This window comes from Mastigoproctus giganteus, chromosome 13 (genome assembly GCF_048544385.1).
Source record: "Mastigoproctus giganteus isolate SK-2022 chromosome 13, ASM4854438v1, whole genome shotgun sequence".
Taxonomy (NCBI): domain Eukaryota; kingdom Metazoa; phylum Arthropoda; class Arachnida; order Uropygi; family Thelyphonidae; genus Mastigoproctus; species Mastigoproctus giganteus.
In genome coordinates this window covers 8,456,403-8,478,079 of record NC_143587.1, presented here as the reverse complement: position 1 = coordinate 8,478,079, position 21,677 = coordinate 8,456,403, and the positions used below count along the sequence as shown (strand labels likewise).

The window sequence follows — 21,677 nt, the reverse complement described above, 5'->3', positions numbered from 1 at the left end:
TTGACTTTCTGTAGTCCAACTTTCCTAACAGTGAGGTAATTTTCCTTGGTGATTTTAATGTTCACAACTCCAGCTGGCTTCCGTTTTCTAGTCCCACAGACCCAGCTGGTCGAGATGCTGAGGCTTTTGCAATTACTAATGCACAGATTGTTCATTTACCTACAAGAATACTGGACAATACTAACCATACAGCCAACACGCTTGATCTTTTTCTCACAAACAACCCTTCTAAGTACAAGGTCAAAGTGACTGGTCATTTAGGCACCTCAGATCACAACTTAGTGATTGTCTCTTCTCCAATGGAAACTTTATCTCGTGACTATTCCCAACCTCGTATTATTTGGCATTACACGAATGCAAAATGGGAGGACCTGCGAGATTTCTTTTCTTCTTTTCCTTGGTCAGATTACTGTTTCAAATATTCTGATGTCAATGTTTGCTCAGATCGCGTCAGCGAAATTATTCTTGCAGGAATGGAATCCTTTATTCCACACTCCACTTTCAATAAATGTGCTAAGGCTGTTCAAGAGAAGAACGTTGCATATCATAATTGGCTTGTTTCCAATTCTTCGGTTTCATTTTCTGCCTGCACCAAAGATTGCAACAATTGTAAAGCAGTTATTAATCAGTCCAAACTAGATTTTGAACAAGCTAAGAGTAGAAAACTTGCTTCTTGCCCTAACGGCAGCCAAGCATTCTGGTCTCTTGCCAAAGCTATTGAGTGCAACTTCTGCCCATCTCTGTTCTCACCCTCTGTCAAAACCAGATGGTTCTGTTGTTACTTCAGCCAAGGATAAAGCTGACCTGCTAACATCCCATTTTTCTTCCAACTGATGTATTAATGACCTTGGAAAAACACCCCCCACCACGCTCCATTCAATGCCCCCTGTGGTCTTCTGTCAAAAGGATTTCAGAAGGATTTTGACGAATCGTGATGCTAAGAAAGTTCAAGGTCCTGATGGTATTTCTCCACTTGTTCTCAAAATCTGTGCTCCAGAACTTACTCTTGTGCTTTGCCGCCTTTTTTCACTTTCTTATTCCAAATGTGTTTTTCCTTCTGCTTGGAAATTTGCTCATATCCAAGCAGTTCCTAAAAGGTGACAAATCTCTCCCATCCAGTTATCGTCCCATTGCAATTATTTCTACTCTTTCTAAAGTAAAAGTCAATTAACTGCCAACTCTTAAACTACCTAGCTAGAAACTTTCCGTCTGATCAACGATCGCCAATATGGATTCTGTCAGTTTCGATCCACTGGTGATATTCTGGCTTATGTTACCCATTTATGGAAAAATTCAATGGAAAAGTTCGGTGAAACACAAGCAGTTGCTCTTGACATCTCAAAGGCTTTCGATCGTGTTTGGCATAATGGTCTTCTAACAAGCTTCCATCTTATGAATTGCCAACTGTTTTTTGTAATTGGTTATCCAGTTTTGTCTCTGATCGCTCACTGAGGGTGATGGTAGATGGCTCTGTCTTCTAACTTCTCCACTGTTGCTGGTGTCCCCCAAGGTTCAGTAATTTTCCCCACTCTTTTCCTCTTGTATATTAATGACCTTCTTCCATTGACTGGAAATCCTATCCATAGTTTTGCCAATGATAGCACATTGCCTTCCACTTTCGATTTTGAGAAACCTTGCCCTGTTAAATCAGCTGGAACTTCTCGAATATTCACTACCAATTCCTTAAATGCTGATCTCCAGGTAATTCTGCAGTAGGGAAAACAACTTAGTTGATTTCAAACCTTCTAAAACTCAGTCTTGTCTTATATCTTGCTAAAAGGATTCTTCTGCTCCTATTCTTTTCTTTGGTGACACTCCGATTTCTAGGCAAAATGATATATCTCTTTTGGGGATTACCTTGACTTCTAATCTCTCTTGGCACAAGCACATTACAAATATTGCTTCCTCTGCATCTAAAAAACTTGGTTTTCTCTTTCGCTCTCAGCGTTACTTTTCTTCCAAACAGCTGTTCACTCTGTACAAATCACAAATCTACCCTACCATGGGATATTGTTCCCACATCTGGGTTTGAGATGAGCCTGAGAGAAGTTTTGGGGGCGGTGCCCCCAAAACCTCCCTCAGGCTTCTAGATTCCATCCAGAAGAGGGCAGTTAGGTTAATTAATGACTCATCTCTAACAGAATCCCTCGACTTGCTGTCTCATAGACGTACTGTTTCTGCTGCATGCCTTTTCTACAGATACTTCCATGTGCACTGTTCTTCTGATTTGGCTTCTATAATTCTCGCTCTCTCATTCAAAACAATCCGAACATGTGCCACCACCACCAGCCAACATTCGTTTACTGTCCAACTTCAAACTCACAAAATCAACTTTTCATCTTTCTTGTGTATTCATTCAACTGCCATTTTCTGGAACAACTTTCCTTCATACGTATTTACTGAAAATAACAGTCTACAAAAGTTCAAGTCTAATGTCAACAAATATCTTCCTTCATCTTCTCAACCTCCAACCCAAGTACGGTACTAAGTACTGCAAAGTATATTTGTATGTTACTGGCGGTTTCCAGGGTGTCCCCTATGTCCGCCGTGTATTAAGCTATGTTAATGCCAGCAGGATCATATGATCAGTAATAATTCCTCTAAGGGTTAAAAAAAAAAAAAAAAAAAAAAAAAGTTAAAATTTTAAATTTAAAAAATTTAAATTAAAAAAAAAAAAAAAAAAAAAAGAGGTTAAAATTCCGAACGTTTGAGGTCTACGAAATTAAGAATTGCCTAGTGAGAACGTTGGGGTCTACTTAATGTTATTTTAGTGTGTATAATATGTTGTTTTGTGTTGTGTGTGGCTGGCTTCTGGCATTTAGCAGCGGGGGTCGAGGGCGAGATGTGCCCCAACCCCCCGCTCCCATCCCTAGCCACGAGGAGGCAGCCAGATTCTACTAATTTTTACCTTCACCCATAAGGAACTCCCGCCCCCCATTTCGCAGGGCTCAGCCCTGACCTAGAACAGGGGGAGGAGGACAGTCCCCGCAAGTCCGTCCCAGCGGGGCCCTACCCACTCAGGGCAGACCTGCGGGGAAAAAAAAAAAAAAAAAAAGGTCGCCCAGTGGGGAGTCGAGAACCCTGCCCCAGGGTGGGGTGTGCCAGTGCCCAGCTCTCACAGGGCACATAACTCATCATTGTATCATCGCTGTGCCTGTGTGACTGTAATATGCTACTAAGCTAATTCAGGTTTGGGACAGGAGTAAAAGTAAGGTCTATGGCATGGTGTGCCTTACATCTTTGTACTCCTGTTACAGCACAGCCATTACCCTCTCATCACCTCCACAGAGGACGCTGTTAAGTTAAAAGAGGGTAGTACATAGTAGAACAGTTGGTTTATACCCTCTGTTAGGTCAATGTCAGTCTTGTCCAGTTCAATAATTACTAGAGGTAATGGGGTGCCTTTGCATGCCTGCTCGTATTGCAGTAAGTGATGCCCAACCCCAGCAACGCCAGCCGAAACAGTTCAAGGCCTGGCTTGCCCCACATCTTTATACTTCTGTTGCAAATCAGCCAATTTCTTTACATCACCTCCAATTATGATACCAGGAGGATATTACAGAGTACAAAGTGGAAGTATAACAGATTAGACAATAGCTTCTGATAGGTCAGTGACCATTAAGACCAGGTCAGTAATTCACTTAGTTAGGACAGGGATACATTCCATGCCTGGCCGTATTCCTGTCAATGATGTGCAGTCCCAGCTAGACCAGCCAACAGTTCATGGCATGGTTTGCCTCACATCCTCACACACCAGTTACAGCACAGCCATCACCTTCACAATATCTTCCCAAGGATGCCATTAAGTTAGTAGAAAGGCAATGCAAAATTAGAAATACAGTCAAGAATTCATTAGGTATAATAGGGATTCCCTTCTCATATTGTGCTTCTTATGACAGCACAGCCATTTCCTTTACACTGCCTCCACAATATATACCATTATCTAATACAAAGGCATTACAAAAGTAAGTATTTCAGATTAGTCCTTGTCTTCAGTTAGGTCAGTGACCAATGTGTGTAGTTCAGTAAATACTAGTTATAATTAGAATCTGTTCTTACCTGCCTGTATTTCTGTCAATGATGTCCAGTCCCTGCAAGACCAGCCACCAGTCCCTGGCATGGTTTGCCTCACATCATTGTACTATAGTTACAGCACAGCCTACACTTTCACAATACCCTCCCAAGTTACCATTAAGTTGGCAGAGAGGTAGATCGAAATTAGAGTACAATCAATGACCAAATAAATAAGATACCATTAGGATATTACAATGTACATAAGTAAAGTATAGCAGGTTAGGCCATATCTTCTGTTAGGTCAGTGACCATTTTGACCAGTGCAGTGAATTGCTAGTTAGAATAGGGAAATCTTACATGCCCGACAGTATTTCTGTCAATGATTTCCAGTCCCAGCAAGACCAGCCAGAACATTCCATGAGGTGGTCTGCCTCACATCATTGTACTACAGTTACATCACAGCCATCACCTTCACAGGACCTTCCCAAAGATACCAATTAAGTTAGTAGGGAGGTAAGTCAAAAATAATAAAATACAAACAATAAGTAATTAGGTATTTTGGGGATACCCCTTTCAAATTGTGCTTCTTATTTCAGCATTGCCATTTCCTTCACACTACCTCCACAATATATACCATTATCTAATACAAAGGCATTATAAAAGTAAGTATTTCAGATTAGTCACTGTCCTCAGTGAGGTCAGTGACCAATGTGTTTAGTTCAGTAGATACTAGTTATAATTAGAATCTTTTCATACTTGCCTGTATTTCTGTCAATGATGTCCAGTCCCTGCAAGACCGGCCAAATCAGTCCCTGGCATGGTTTGCCTCACATCATTGTACTATAGTTACAGCACAGCCTACACTTTCACAATATCCTCCCAAGATACCACTTAGTTGGCAGAGAGGTAAATCAAAATTAGAGTACAATCAATGACTAAATATATAAGATACCATTTGGATATTACAATGTACATATGTAAAGCATAACAGGTTAGGCCATATCTTCTGTTAGGTCAGTGACCATTTTGACCAGTGCAGTGAATTGCTAGTTAGAATAGGGAATCTTACATGCCTGACAGTATTTCTGTCAATGATTTCCAGTCCCAGCAAGACCAGCCAGAACAGTCCATGAGGTGGTCTGCCTCACATCATTGTACTACAGTTACATCACAGCCATCACCTTCACAGACCTTCCCAAAGATACCATTAAGTTAGTAGGGAGGTAAGTCAAAAATAATAAAATATAAACAATAAGTACTTAGGTATTTTAGGGATACTCCTTTCAAATTGTGCTTCTTATTTCAGCGTAGCCATTTCCTTCATACTACCTCCACAAAATACCATTATCTAATACAAAGGCATTATAAAAGTAAGTATTTCAGATTAGTCACTGTCTCCAGTGAGGTCAGTGACCAATGTGTTTAGTTCAGTAAGTACTAGTTATAATTAGAATCTTTTCATACTAAGTACTGTAGGTTCTAATACCTCTCGTATTTAGGATTTTCATGAAAACAAAAAATTTCAAAATAAACCCACAGAGCTTGAGTAGAACCTTGGCCAACATAGTAATAAGCTCGTACCTTTGCTAATACAATTCACAGTAAAAGTATTAAGTTCTACATGTTTATTAAAATGTATATTTAATGTTTGCATCTGTAATTGAACATGTTGTTTTTCAGAACTTAGTGCCATCAGTTTAGCCAGAAAAGAAGAAATTGAGGCAAAGAGAAGGAAGGAAACTCCAATTGTTGGTGATATGAAACCCTTAGAAGATGCATTACCAACGTTAGAACTCTTACTGAAAAAGGAGACAAAAGAAAGGTGATGTTTTTATAAAAATAAATATAACGATAAATATTATAGCCTCATGTGTACACCTTTTTATTCAATCCTTCTCAACCTGATTGTGTGTAATGGTCTCCTTTTACATTTACAAAATATTTTCAGGGGCTCCCATACGGTAGATTAGATTAGTTCACCAGGTGATGTACAACATACAAAAATTTAGATATTATTTAATTGTTAAATTATAGTATGCATATTTTTATTTAGATTTAATGTTATCAAGGTAAATATTATGATAAATCTCGAAAATCAATTTTCCACATTTGGAAAAAAACTGATGCGGTTTACAGAACTAGTACTGCATGTGGACCACAAATATGCCCAATTGAAGTGGTGTTAAATCTTAATTTTGGATACTAAAAAAAAAAAAACTTGATGCTAATTTAAAATTCCTGCAGCATAACAGATTGGCAGTCAATACTTAGGTCCAAACTTTGTAATTTATTTTTGTAATATATTTAAGATATTCCTTGAGCAGCATGATGCATAGGTAAACTGTGTTGTTTGAAGATAATAAAGCACTCAAAACATACATTGGTGTTATTAATTTTATTTTTGAATCAAACATTTCATGGTATTTTTTTTGCCAATTCTTCAGTGACAGCTGTCTTTGCAATATCACTGTCACAAAAGATCACTTTGAACTTCTTTTTGTAACCAAATTTGATATCGCAAAGACAACTGTCACTGAAGACATGGTGAGAAAATACCACGAAACATTTGACTCCATTATGTATATATTTCCAATTTGGATATAAATGTAATAATACCAACATAGGTTTTGATTGTTTTGTAACATAGTTTTATTTTGAGTGCTGTAAACATTTTTGTTTGTTACTGCTTCTTTGTCTTTTATCTTTCAGCAACTGACAACTTAATTGTTCATCTTGCTTTATGTTTGCCAGGCATACTATAGTTATAATTCACTAGAAGGCTATTAAAAACAAATCCAGTGTACATGACGCAGATTATGACATTCCAAAGACTGTGCATTACATATTTTTCCTGCCTCGTGTATTTTGGGTCTTTTAAATGGAATTATTGCATATTTAACAAATTAAACCTAAATTGTTGTATTGTATACAGGCTGCCCAAAAAAAATTGAATGACATCTTTAAATGAACATCTCTCTCTTTTTTTTAAATGAACATCTATAATGAATAGAGATAGCAACGTATCAAATATGGTAATTTTTCTGTGATAAAATCTTTATCTCGAACCATTGTGAAATCCTGAAAGTCCAACCCAAAGCACAAGTAAGAGGTATAAAACTCTTGAATCCTTGTCACTAATTTCTCACTTGTTGCAGGTAAACATTTAAAATGTCCATGGAACTGAAAATGCATTTCATTGGTTCACAAATATTCTTCTCATATTTGAATAAAAAGAGGATGAGAGTAAATAAAATAGGTTTCTTAAGTGGTTGCACTGGAAGGTCAATAGAAAACCCAGCAGAAATGGCAAATGACTTGAACAGATACTTCTGAATGATATTTACAGTTGAAAACAAGCTCAAATCTCTGGGGAATGTTAAAGGGTCGGATTGTAAAACAGGTTACATGTATATAGTGATCTCAGAGAAGTGTTTCTTAGAAAACCACTGAGGTTAAAAGAGGACAAGGTCCAAGGGAGGATGGTATATATTCAACAGTATATTGAACCATTGGGCACTTTTCCAGTGTAATTTTCTTTGCATGGCATGGGTTTAAGTTAAGGGGAGGTCATGCCTTATTTACTTCAATAAATTCTTTAAATTACTGAAGCTTTTATTACCATCCCTCAGGGAAGGTTGCTGTATAAACTAGGAGTTGGAGTTGCTGATGAGAGCCTATGATGGATCACAGGCTGGATAAAAGAGAGGAGATAGAGGATTGTTATAAATGGTTGTTCCTAAGGGTGGATAGCATATCAAGTGGTGTCCCTCAGGGATTGCTGTTGGGTCTCTTCCTATTTCTAATTTTTATAAATGATAGTGAAAAGATTATCCATGGTAAGCTGTCATAAACTTTTCACATTACTGTTTCGTTTTTTGTTGATGATTAGAAGGTGGTAAGGCAGGTTAAGGATTCAAGCCAGGCCATGTTGCTTCACAAAGACTTGGATCAGTTGCATATATGGTCCCAAAAACGGCAACTGAAGTTTAATGCTTCTGAATCTAAGGTTATGCATTTGGCGACCAGAAATCCTGGAATCACATATAAAGTGGGGGAGAGGAGCTAAAAGTGGTTCAAGCTGAAGACTTACACATTATTGATTCATTCTGTCATGATATTTTCTATGCAGTGTAAACAAGTGGCTAAGAAGGCATGTTGTGTCATATGATTTATAATGACTTTCCTAGTGGAGAGAAGGCCATATCCCTCTTTACAAGGCAATGGTTAGATTGCATTTGGAATATTATACTCAGGTCTGGAGACCACACCTTAAAAAAGATATGGAATTTCTGGACAGGGTTCAGAGAAGGATGACCAGATTGGTGATGAGAGCAAAGAGATGCATATGTTAAGAATGACTTAGAAGGTTGAATGAATGAGGTGCTGATGGGATTGAGTAAAATGAATGAGAAATTTTGATGTTTTCCCTTTTAAGTGAGACAAGAATTATGGGGCACCTATAAAATCTTAGGGAAAGACCCAATCTCTTGGAGTTCACCTATGGGCAGTAGGTTGTCAACCATAATTGTTGCCTCCCATTATGGCAGAGGCAATGATTCTGGTTAAGTTCAAATTGGAACTGGATGAATACATTGTGGGAATGGGAATAGTATTAATATATTATTTATTTTTATTTTTTTATTTTTTTTTGGCTAATGCAGAAAAGTCTGCTTCCTTCTAGTATTTGGCCTTAATAATGCTGTTTCATGTTTCAAATAATTTAAAATGTTTTCATAATTTTCTTATAGGAATGATAATAGAAAACCAGAGAAACCAATTAGTTGTAGATCACTTAAATCACAGCAGAAGGCAATGTAAGTATATATTATAAAATAGAATCTGTGTTCTTTTCTTCAGTTCATAGAAACAGCAAAAAAATGATAAGAATCATAGATTCTTGTGTTAACTTTATTTTTTTTTTACCATAATCTATCTATATCGCATGTCAGTATAAATAATTTTGCTTCACTAGAATAGTCCTGGATAATGTTCTTTGTAAATACATTAATAATTTTATATGGGTATCACTATATTATGGTAGTTTGCCCTTCTGCCATTGAATTCTATTAATGGAGTGATATATCTTCACAAACTCTGTGGATACCCCTAACTTGTCAACATTGCATCCTCGATTCGTGTCCCAGAACAGAATAGTCAAGTGCATACTGCTCTGGTTGAGGGAGATGTAGCTTTATTCAGAGATTCTATTGTGAGGGAAACAGATGCAATAAAGATGGGTGGATTAGACCCATGGTGCATTCGCAAGGATCAACAGTTGATGATGTTACCAACAGACCGTCAGATTTTGGAGGGGATGGGTAAGAGAGTATTATTATTTGTATGGGGGACTAACTGAGGTGGTAGATGACTTTCATCAACCGGTGAAATACCACCACTTTGCTTATTGGAGGCTTGAAGAAGTGGTGAAACCCATGTTTAGGCTCTAGAGCAAAGTTTCCGGCATCCCCCCCACCAATACTTCTCCTTCAACCCAAGCACGGTACTAAGTACTATAGGTTTTGATACCTTTTGTGTTTGGGGTTTTCATAAAAAAAAAAAAAAAAAAAATGATATTAAACAAACACAACCCAACGATTTGTTGGATAAATATAGAACAATGCTGAAAAACGAGCTAGGTCAGAATGTGTATGTGTCTGCATTTCTACCCAAACACAGTAGGAGGAATTATATGCTTGAAAGCCTTGTAGATTAACTCAAAACTTGAGATACTTTGCAAGGCTCTCTGGGGGGGGGGGATTTTAATCAGTGTGGTCTACATTTGTAAGTAGAAGGAATCTATTTTGTAGAGACAGTATTCATTTGAACAGAGGTAGTGCAATGATTTTTGCTAGTATCATTGAGGATACCTTAAGGGTTTAGGGGAACTGCTAGTTGGGGGGGTTAATGTAAACTCATGTATATCAGATAATATGGGTCAAAGTAATGCTTGCACACATCTCAAGAATTCTTGTGTTTTTTTTTTGCAAGTGGAAATAATCTACAGATCAGAAGATTGTGAAGTATTGCAAACAAAAATTTTAAATAAACTAGATTATTATTATTTGTACCAGCATGTTAGGGATAAGAATATTCTTCACTTTGTCATTACTCGCTAATCAGATGACATCACAGGGCTTAAAGTACAGGAACCATTTGCAGGTGGTGATCATGCAGGTATTTCTTGGAAGATGAAGATAGATGTTGCAATAAATAAAGATAAGGATACGGGTTTTAATTTCAGAAAAGAGGACTACAACAGTTTCAGGCACCACGTGGATCTATTAATTGGACGGACTGCAGAGGGTGGGTGGATATATAAGAATCATGGAATACCTTTAAAGCAATAATAACAGAAGCCATGAATGCATATATATATATATATATATATATATACAATTAAGAAAATATAGCATGAGGAGGATGCCGAGATGGATTAATATGGAGCTGGCCATTCTAATAGAGCAGAAAAAAAATAGCATGGAAAAGTTGTAGAGCAATGAAAAGTATTGAAGCCCAACAGCTACAATTTAAACTGTAATAGTATCACAAATAAGATTTAGGGAGACCAAGGCTGAGTATGAGAAAGCACTGGCTAAGAGAGCAAGGAATGGGGATAAGGAGTTTTTTGTGTAGTGAACACAAAGAAGAAGGAAACAAATTAGATCGGACACTGGTTATCCCAGGCTCTCCCACTCGGTGTGGGAGAGCCTAGGATAACCCAGCTGATGTTGCTGATGGATTGAATAGGTACTTCACATTGCTCTTTACTGACAAAAGCTTCATGCTGAGGAAGTGCTGTGTGAGTGAGGTTGGAAATTAGTGATCTTGAAATTATAAGTGACCATTTATTATTTGAAAAGCTTTAGAGACTAAAGGCAAGTAAGGCTCTGGAGTTGATGATATACACCCAGTAATTTTGAGCGAGGGGGGCCAGGGAGTATATTGAATCTTTGAGATTAATTATGACAGCATCATTGAACTTGGGAGAGATTCTTTTGGATTGTAGAGTGCCAACCTATCACCAGTATGTGAAGTCAGTTCTAAGAGTGAAGTCAGTAATTACAGGCCGTTAGTCTGATTCATTGGTAGGGAAAATCTTAGAAGCAGTGATCAAGAGTGCAATCCAGGGATATTTAGATAGAAATGGCATTCTGAAGACATTCAGCATGGTTTTTTTAAGGAAAATCATGTTTAATTAACCTGTTTTGACAGTTACTCATGAGCTGGATGTAGGGAACAATTTCAATATAGTTTATTTGGATTTTAGCAAGGCTTTTGATTTTAGGAAAGCTTTTGCACATGGAAGACTACTGTACAAATTGGAGCAGTATGACATTAAGGGCAAGTTGGATAACTTGCCTTTAATGCCATACTGCTCCAATGGATCAGTAATTAATGGACACTGCTCTTCGTGGACTAATGTTGTTAGTGGAGTCTCCCAGGGTTCGGTGTCGGGCCCATTGTTGTTTTCTGTATTTATCAATGATGTTGATGATGGTATATCAGGGTTAATGTCTAAGTTTGCAGACAATACGACGGTTGGCAGGGTTGTTGATGACAGTAATGATAGTGCACTGCTGCAACAGGACCTGGAAAAGTTGAGCAAATGGGCTGTGAGAGGTGGCAACTGAAGTTTAACATTGATAAATGTAAAGTACTCTATATGATTAGCAGTAACCCCAGAGTAACGTACCAACTGGGGTGGTATCAAACATGGGCTTTTGTTGTAATGTAACAGTAATGTTACGTTACAAGGAAAGTGGCTAATAGCAAGGCTTTCCTTACCACCAACCTACACTGTTAAAGAATTTCATTTCCACCAGTATCATAACTCCCAAAACCCTTTCTTTCTCTATATAGCTGCTACTTTTCTGACCTTGCTGACTTGTATAGGCACAAGTTCTGCTGAAGTACCACTCATCATTAACCTCTCCCCTTCATCCTAACATCATCTGCAAATTTTGACATCATTAGCATTAGCATTAGCGTTAGTAGAGGCATTTGATGCAAGAAATCAAGCTCATGCAGCATCAGCCAAAAAAAAAAAAACCCACTTCCACTTCACCCCTCTGTTCGTTCAAAATACCTGTCCAGCTGAGCCTTAAACTTATTTAGGCTATCAACCTCCACGACAAGGGATGGAAGTCTGTTCCACCAACCAACCACCCGCTGGCTAAAGGCAAATTTCCGCACGTCTATCCTACATCTGTCTTTCCTCAATTTGAATTTATGCTCTCTCAGGTGATTATTCTGAGCTAGAGGAAGAATCCCATCAGCATTGAGCATGCTCAAACCATTCAAGGCTTTATACACCTCTATCAGATCACCTCGCTGGTGCCTAGTCTCCAGACACTGTAATTTGCAAAACTTAAGCCTTTCTTCGTAAGAGCACCCCTTTGTTCCATTCACTAATCTTGTTGCCCTTCTCTGTACTCGTTCAGCAGCTCTACATCCTTCTTGAAATGAGGCCTCCAGACCTGTATACAGTACTCTAGGTGTGGCCTGACCATTGCCTTATACAAGGGAATAATCACCTCCTTATCCCTGCTGGAAAAATTCCTGTATATATCATTGACAATACTCCATGAGCTACTCTTGCAGCCGGTCTGCACTGCTCAGAGAACTTCATATCTGCCTGCACAACCACCCCCAAGTCCCTTTCATTCTCTACCACTGTCAGTGTAGTACCACAGAGTTGATACGTTGCTCTGGGGTTGCTGTTTCCCATGTGTAGTACTTTACATTTGTCAATGTTAAACTTCATTTGCCACCTCTCAGCCCATCTGCTCAACCTTTCCAGATCCTCTTGCAGCAGCATAGTGTCAGTAGTGTCCTTGACAACCCTGCCAACATTTGTATCGTCTGCAAACTTGGACATTAAGCTTGATATACCATCATCAATATCATTTATAAATACAGAAAACAATAATGGACCCAACACTGAGCCCTGAGGGATTCCACTAATAACATTATTCCATGATGAGCAGTGTCCATTGATTACCACTCTCTGTCTTCTCCCCCTCAACCACCCCTTTATCCATAGCAGCAATTTGCCTCCAATGTCACACTGCTCCAATTTGTGTAGCAGTCTTCCATGTGCAACAGTATCAAAAGCCTTTCTAAGATCCAAGTATATAATATCAAAGCTATTCCCTGCATCCAGTTCTTTTGTGACTGCATCATAGTATCCAATCAAATTGGTCAGGCAAGACTTCCCCTTAACAAAACCATGCTGTGTCCGAGCTATAACTGAAGTCTTGTCTAAATGATCCTGCAGTGCTTCTTTAACCAGTGCCTCCATTAATTTTCCTGGAACAGAAGTTAAGCTCACAGGTCTATAATTACTTGTGTCAGCCTTTGATCCTCCTTTGTGAATTGGGGTCACATTTGCACATTTCCAGTCTATGGGTACCTCCCCTGAGTCCAAGGAAGCTCTCATAATTATGGCTAAGGGTTTGCTTACTTCCTTTGCTGCCTCCTTTAATATAACTGGATAGATCCCATCCACCCCGGGTGCCTTTCTTGTGTTTATCTTCAACAATTTCTCCTCCACTTTACTCCCAGTTATTTCAAGATTCTGTAGCTTACTGCTAGAGTTGAATACACCTCTGGCATTCCCCTCGCTGAATAACTCCTCATGTGTAAATGTTGATGCAAAATATTCATTTAGTTTGTTAGCTACCTGAGCAGGATCATCAACAGTTGACCCATCGATATCAAGTGGACCAATCTGATTCATCCCCTTCCTTCTAGAGTTTACATAAGTAAAGAACTCTTTGCTGTTTTTCTTTGCTTCCCTTGCCAAGGATTTCTCTTAATCTGCCTAACCTCCTTTGTAACTTGGTTGCATATCAACTTGTATCTATCATAGGCTTCTGTGTCATGTGTTAATTTGTAAGTATCCCATGCATTTTTCTTCTCTGTCATATGCCTCATTAGTTCATCTGATATCCATTTTGGCCTAAACCTTGAACAATATTTCTTAGTTGGTATGTAAAGCCTAGTAGCTTCCAAGATAAGTTCTTTGAATGCTTCCCATTTTGAATTTGCTGTTGGTAACATCATCAGTTGGTCCCACTGTATAGAATTTAAATACTGTCTCAGTCCATCATAGTCGCCTTTACGGAAGCAATAACCCTTCCCTTTACCCCTAATGGTAGTTACCTCTTTGAGTAAATCCCACTTTAGCACACTGTGATCACTGCCACCTAGTGGTTCATTTATCTGCAGATTCTTAATGCATGAAGAATCACTGCTGATAATCAAATCAAGAGTATTACTCTCTCTAGTTGCCTCCCGAACATGCTGATGTAGAAAACAATATCCAATAAATCCACAAAAGCCCTGCTAGTGTGTGAGTGGCCAGCCCCCAAATTCCAGTCAATATCTGGGACATTAAAATCTCCCATTATAAGACTCTGATTTACTGGCCCACTCTATTTCCCTGTACAGTTTCTTATTATACTCATCAGAGTCATTAGGCCTATAGCACACTCCTACTCTCAATTTTGATCTCCCAATGCTTATGTCACACCAAACTGCCTCAACACTGCACTGTCCAGCAATGTCGACTGGCTTCACTTCCTTGGTTTTTATGTGTTTCTTAACTAATAGCATAACCCCTCCCCCCTTGCTATCCTGTCTATCCTTTCTGTAGATGTTGTACTCCCCAAATTCCAGTTCTGCATCCCTTATATCTGTGTGACACCACATCTCTGATATCCCAACAATATCTGCCTTTGATGTTTTGAGCAATACCTCAAATTCATCAAATTTATTTACTAAACTCCTAGCATTGGTGTACACGCAAGTATACCTGCACCTGTTTCTATTCTTAGCTACCCTAACACAACCCATGTGTTTACTTGTACCGCAATGGCTCCCAGCAGTCTCTGAAATATCATGCATCTTGTTTTTCAGGCTTCTGCTCATTCTAATAGAAGCAGTGCAAGAATCTCTTTCACATCTGCCAGTGGCTACTGTCAATCTATTGGTCTTTGTCTCCCCCAAGCTAGCAGTTTTCCGACCCACCTAACACTGCCTCGATAGCATCAGCAAATATTCTTGCACCCTTTCTATTTAAGTGTATCCCATCCCTGTAGAAGCAATCTCTCCTGTTAACAAGTACAGTCCAGCCTGAAAAAAATTCTACCCCTTGAGCCTTGCACAATCTTTCCAGGGCCGAATTGATCAACAAGGCTCTCATCATATACTCCCTCCTATTGTGTCTGGGCAGAATTGCAGACACTTTCAAATTCAACCCTAATTCTCGGCTTTTGTTCAACAGTGACCTGTACTTGTTAAGTAATTCTTCCGGTCTCCTACTCTTAATATCATTAATGCCAACGTGTACAACTATATCACCTTTTGTGCCCTTAAAAGATGATATTCGCTCTACAACGTCATAAACCTTTGCCCCTGGCAGACATACTCTGGTCCTCTTTCTTGACCTCTTTCTCTTCATCAGTGTTATTTAAGAAACTAAGAAACAATAGTAATTTCAAAACTGATCCCTGTGATCTCCACTTCTAACATTAGCCCAGTTAGCAATGTAGCTATTATGTGTTCCATCTTAGAATCTTACCCATGGCCCCAACATGTTCCAGCTTATACAATAGCCTCTCATGAGGAATTAAGTCAGTGCTTTGCTAAAATCCAAATAAAAAATTTTGAAATTATTTTCTACATCTGTTCATGAGTGATTGTATCAGAATAATTAACTAGGCTAGTTAAACAGGATTTTCCCTTAACCTGGTATTGGTGGTGACAAAAATGTAGCAAAAACAGTGGCAGGTTACTTGACAGGTGCAAATCTTTCTCCAATTTTTTGAAAATGTTTTTGTTTTCTGAATTCTGTTTAAACTGTGCCCATTTTGCATAATTTCTTAATGGATTGCATTAAGCTGAAACTTGCAAAATAATGTTTTAGACATAAAATATTATTAAAATAAAATAAATATTATTAAAAGATAAAAATATATATGTTTGATATTATTAATTACTTTCATTTTTCAGGTATATTTCAAATTCCGCATGCTTGACAGTGCATGAAATTTGAAACTATATGTCTTGCTTTTCGCAGAGAAGCAAGTTATTTTGGAGAGAGTATTGGGTTTCCTACAGTTGTCTTTACACTGTGAAAATTATAATATACTCTCAAAAACAACTAGAATAAGAATGTAGATGTTTATTGAAGTAATGGAGAAGAAAAACAAGTAATATGAAACTTTAAATAAACACAGCATTGGCACTTGTCCGCATGTTCGGTATCATACTTCTGTTAAAGCAAAATCCCAAATAGTTGCAAAGACAGTGGTGGGTAACCTGTCAGTTTATGTGCAATTTCTGTAAAAAATCGATAAAAAAATCACTTCAGAAACTATTGCAGTAAAAGCTGTGCTATATTTAGGAAGGAAAATTTTCACGTTTTTAATCATTGATTAATGGTTAATGCAGAAACGTTAAATTTTGATGTTGTTGTTATTTGGTTTTTAGAAGCATTAGCAACTAAGGCCATATTGCTCCGGGATATGCGGTGGTCATTCCCTGACCTTTCCGCATCCTCCGTATTTGGTGGTGATGGGCTCAAACCCCGGTCTAATCAAGAAGCATGTGCTATGCACTGCTGCTCCTTCCCACCTGGCTACGGAGGCACCTGTTAAATTTTGAGGGCCACTTCTTAGGTTACTCACCATTACTGTTGTGTTAACAAAACTGTTGTGCATCCTTCAGAATTCCATCTCTCTAAATATCTCTGTATCACACTCTCATTGTCCCCATGATTTTCCTTACCATTAAAGTCAGATTGACTAGTTAGTAGATAATCACTTCGCTCTTAGAACCACCTTTATGTATTAGTGATACATTGGCATTTTTCCAGTTCACAGGAATTTTTCCTGTATCCACTGAAGCCTCATAATTAAACTTAAAGGTTCAGTGCACTCTCTTGCTGTCTCCCTCAAAATTAATGGGTATGTGCCATCAAAACTCAAAAGATAAACTCAGACTGAAAAGTTTTTCTAATAAATAATCTTCTGAAATTTCAATATTTGGTAATTTTATGCTTTTGAGCTTCACTCACACAGTTTCTTCTAACCACGAAGGGTCTTTCTTCTGTATAAATATGAATACAAAGTATTTGTTAAGTTCATCTGCAACATCAGCTAGATTATCTAAGACTTTCCTGCACACAAACACCCACTATCCAAAGTCTGATTTGATTTGTTCTTTTCTTCTTTGTATTCACATATCATATGTGAAAAACTCTTTGTTCCTACTCTAGTCAGTGATTTTTCATAATCTGTCCTTGCTTTTAACCTTTTCTGTGGTGCTATTACAGATCAACTTGTAGGTGTTGTAGACTTCAGTACTTTTCATAGCTGTGTAACTTTTTCATGCCATTGTTTCCCACTCTATTTAATTGACTAGCTTATTAATCATCCATTTCAGCATCTTCCTTATTCTGTATTTTCTTAATGGCATATACACATTTATGGCTTCTATGACTACTGCATTAAAGGCATTTCATAATTCTAATGTATTTGCCATTACCGTGCTATCTGCCCTAATAATAGAGAGGAAATTAAACCCTGTTCCTTCATCTGCTGCAAACTCTTTCTTCATCTTCCAACTTAGAACTGTGTGATCACTTCATGCTAGTTCCTTTACTGGCTTATGATGTCATCTGGTTTGTGGTTTGATGATCAGGTCTAGAATAATATTGTTACCTCTAGTATATTCTCTAATGTTGATACAAATGATAATCATCTAGTTTTTTTTTTTTTTTTTTATTTTATGCTCCATGATGAATTTTCCTTCCACTTTCTCCAATCAGTAAGGGGCAAATTGAAATTGCCTATAATAAGGCATTCACACTTGCTGTCCCATTCCAGCTGTATATAGTGGCTCTCATCGTGCTTTTTATAGTCTTCTAATCTGTAGCCTTAGCCTGTAGTTTATAGCATCTTTTTAATCTGGCATCTAACATCTGTACTATATTGGTTGCTATTGTGTAGTGATCTATTAAAAACATGCTTTGAACATTCACTAATAATCTTTTTTAGAAAGGCCATCTCCAGCTCCAAAAACTTAATGCTAAAATCAGTGCACAAATCCATCTGGTACAATATTTGTAAATTTTTATATGCTAAAACCACTTATTTTGATATAAAATTGAAAGTGCAAAATCTGTCAACCACAATATTAAATAGCCATGCTACCTTCACCAATCAATAGAGCTAGGATTATCTACTAGATCGACCTTGGAATACATACCACAGGCTACACAAGCAATGAACTATTGACTTATACAGGAATCGCCTATAGTGATTTCCATCTGGGGCATATCCTTAGACAGGATATTCAGAATGGATCCTGTACCAGCTATCATTAAGGTAAGAATTAAGCTGTCAGAATATTTAGAATTATCTGTATAAAATATTACAGAATTTAAATTAACAAAATATTATGATAATTAAGCAGGTACTAAAACTTTATTTACTATTGAACTTAAAAATTTAAGCTTACAAGATATCAAAAAGAATGTAATTTAGCAAAATTAGCTTTACAAGAGGCAAAAATTAAATTTACAAAATATTACAGAAGATGAATTCACAGAATTACTGAAATCAAATTTACAAATAACTTTGTAAATTTATGAATAATTGAATTTAAGAATAATTTGCAATATCTAAGGAATTATCCACATACCACTGATGAACTGGTATCGCTCTTGACCACTGGGCTATGTCAGGCCTTTAAGCATATATTCTTTCCTTCTCATGAAGGGTATCCAACTATAAAACTGAGCCTATTATCTGTTATCTAGTTTTGCCCGGTTGCACAGATTCTTCCTTGGACATTACCTCTTGATCTCTGTTTACACTGCCTAATACCTGGGTGGTTTCCTCTAGCATACCAGGTACTGACAGTTTAAAAGTACTTAATTTCATTTTCTGCTAATCAACTTTTTGCTATTGTTTTATTTGACTTATGATTAAGTTTTTTTAATTAATAATTTAAAAAAGATGAATGTATTTAGTTATAAATACTGTAAATAAATGTTTTTGATATTAAAAGTGCAGTGGGGCCCCAACATCCGATGGTAATTTGTTCAACAAAACCCATTGTTAGTTGAAAATATTGTAAGTTGAAACCAATAATACATTGATTTCCTGTAATTTGTTCTCCGGGTTATACATGTTATACTTCATTTTTACATTAAAAATGAAGATGATTAAAAATTAATAAAAATGAAAATGATGATTAAAAATTAATAAAATGAAAATGATGATTAAAAATTAATACAAATGAAAATGAAGATTATTTAATAAATAGTCATAAAACAACTTTAAAAAAAATGAATAATAAATTAGCATTTAGCATCAGGTGTCTTTTCAGTTTTTTGTTGCTACTGGCAAAGAAACTGTCCAAAGTGGACTGTATTTTACGATTTTTTTGTAGCTTCCTGAAGTAAGGAATCACTTTGCCTTCCATTTTTCACATCATGAGTTCAGTGTTATCAATGTCAGGGTGTTTTTTTACCACTTCTTAAATGCTCCCAGCAGAAATGGCAGCCTTCAACTCTTCAGCTGACACTTTTTGGGTGTCTTTTATCTTCCTCTTTCTCTCCAGTGTCACTTCTGTAATTTTCTCCAACTCTTGTAGCTCCTCTGCTGCTAGCTCACACTCATGAGCGCCAATGAGGTCCTCCACATCCTCTTCACCAACCTCCAGACCCATTGATTTATCAAGAGTAACAATATCATTTATCAAAGCACCAACATCTTCAAATCCATCAACTTATGGATAATTAAAGGCCAGATGTTTTTCAAGGCTGAATTTAAGCACCTGGTGGAAACATAATTCCAACAATTTACAATCAGCCTCACACAATCCAGCATGTTGAACTTCGACCTCCAAAAATCTTTGAGGGTGATAGCATGTTCACCAGAGGTCGCTGCAAAGCAACTTGCGAACATTTTTGTGGTGTAGATTTTCTTGAAGTTTGCAGTCACTTGCTGGTCCATTGGTTGAAGAGGAATTGTGTTGGGTGGCAAAAATTTGACATGAACAAAGTCAAATTGTGCCTCAAGAGATTGAACAAGGTTGGGATCATGGCACCAGGCCATGATCCCAACCATATCCAGCTCCTGCTGGATATGGTTGGGATCATATCCAGCAGGAGCAGTGCCTTCACAGGAAGCTTATTTTTCTCAAGATAACTCTTCACTGAAGGACAGAAAACTTTAAGCTCCCATGCATTGAAGACATATCCTGTAACACAAGCCTTCTTATTACTGCGCCAAAACACTCCCAGCATGCCTTTGTTGACCTTTTTTTTTGTTTAAATACTCAGAGTGATACCCAAGCAAAGGCTTCAGCTTAAAATCTCAAGTGGCATTGGCACTCAACAGGAGAGTGAGCCTATCTTTCATAGGCTTATGCCCAGGTAAACTGTCCTCATTCTTAGTGATGTACATTCTCTTGGGTATTCACTTCCAGAAGAGGTCGATTTCTTCAATGTTAAGAATCTGCTGAGGAAGATAATCCTCCTGATCAACAAACTCTTTAAATTCAATTTTAAAGGTTTCAGCTGCTGTTTTATCAGCACTGGATACCTTCATGCCTTTCAACACTTTTGTTATTCATCTTTTTTTGAAGTGCTCAAACCAGCCTCTGCTGGCTTTAAAGTCTTCAAAGTGCACAGCACTGTTGCTGGTTGATGGAACTTTATAAGTTTCAGATCGTCATAGATCTGAAACAATTGTATGAGTAGTGTTCCACGTGCCACATGTTGAACAATAAAAAATATGTTAATTGGTTGAGAACAATCGTACGAGTAATGTTCCGTGCGCCACCCATCTGAATCATTCATGTGTCATTCCAGCTATATCGGAAAACCATCAGTACCTGCAAATATCATCGGTCCTTAAAATAAACAATCGTATGGAAGGTATATTGGTTCCTTAGAATATTGGATATCGATTTCATCGTAAGTCGAGGCCCCACTGTATATGTAAAGTAAAGGCAATTACAGTTTTTAATTCTTGATTGTTAATTTTACAGGTTAGAAAACATTGAAACTTTTCATGAAGTTATGAATCATCCTGCATTTCAGTCTGATCCTTTAGGATCAGTATTTGCTCATATACATGCTAGGCTTCTGGCAGAAAAATTAGAAAACAGTACAAGTACATAATTGTGAATGCTTAAACAAATCTGTTCCAAAGGCATATGCACTTCTCTCCCTTAATACTTATATTTCATTATTAACAATGCAGTTAAAAATACTAAGCTCTTAATATTGTTAGAGAAATATTTATTTTGTGCAGATTGTTTGTTTTTTTAAACTCTGACTGGATCAAATGTTTGCTAAATAAATAACCATTCTGTATCTGATTTTTTTTAGCTTAGAAAGTATTATTGGTACCTCAGGAATGTGTTAGTGTTATTAATAGATGTGTAACACTGTGTTATGGTATTTCTTGTTCATTTATTTTGCATATCAAGTCTTGTTTGATGACTTAATATGCCACATTGGGAAGTAACTTATTCCACTGTTCAATACCTTATAAAAAATGGATATATGACACTGTATTGTAGTATATCTGATTTGCTCATTTTGTTAGATATCAGACACTTTTATGAAGATTTTTTTTGTT

General features: G+C 37.3%; 1 protein-coding gene across 1 annotated transcript in view; it reads left to right on the top strand.

The window, feature by feature from the left end:
* LOC150075752 (ribosome biogenesis protein SLX9 homolog) overlaps positions 1-21,288 on the top strand; it is a 36,878-nt gene extending 15,590 nt beyond the window's left edge. Inside the window, exons 4-6 of the mRNA XM_090387525.1 lie at positions 5,695-5,836; positions 8,763-8,828; positions 21,082-21,288. Coding sequence (XP_090243651.1) covers positions 5,695-5,836; positions 8,763-8,828; positions 21,082-21,214 — 341 coding nt within the window. The 3' untranslated portion in view covers positions 21,215-21,288. The remainder of the gene's footprint in view (positions 1-5,694; positions 5,837-8,762; positions 8,829-21,081) is intronic.
* Positions 21,289-21,677: the final 389 nt, after the last annotated feature.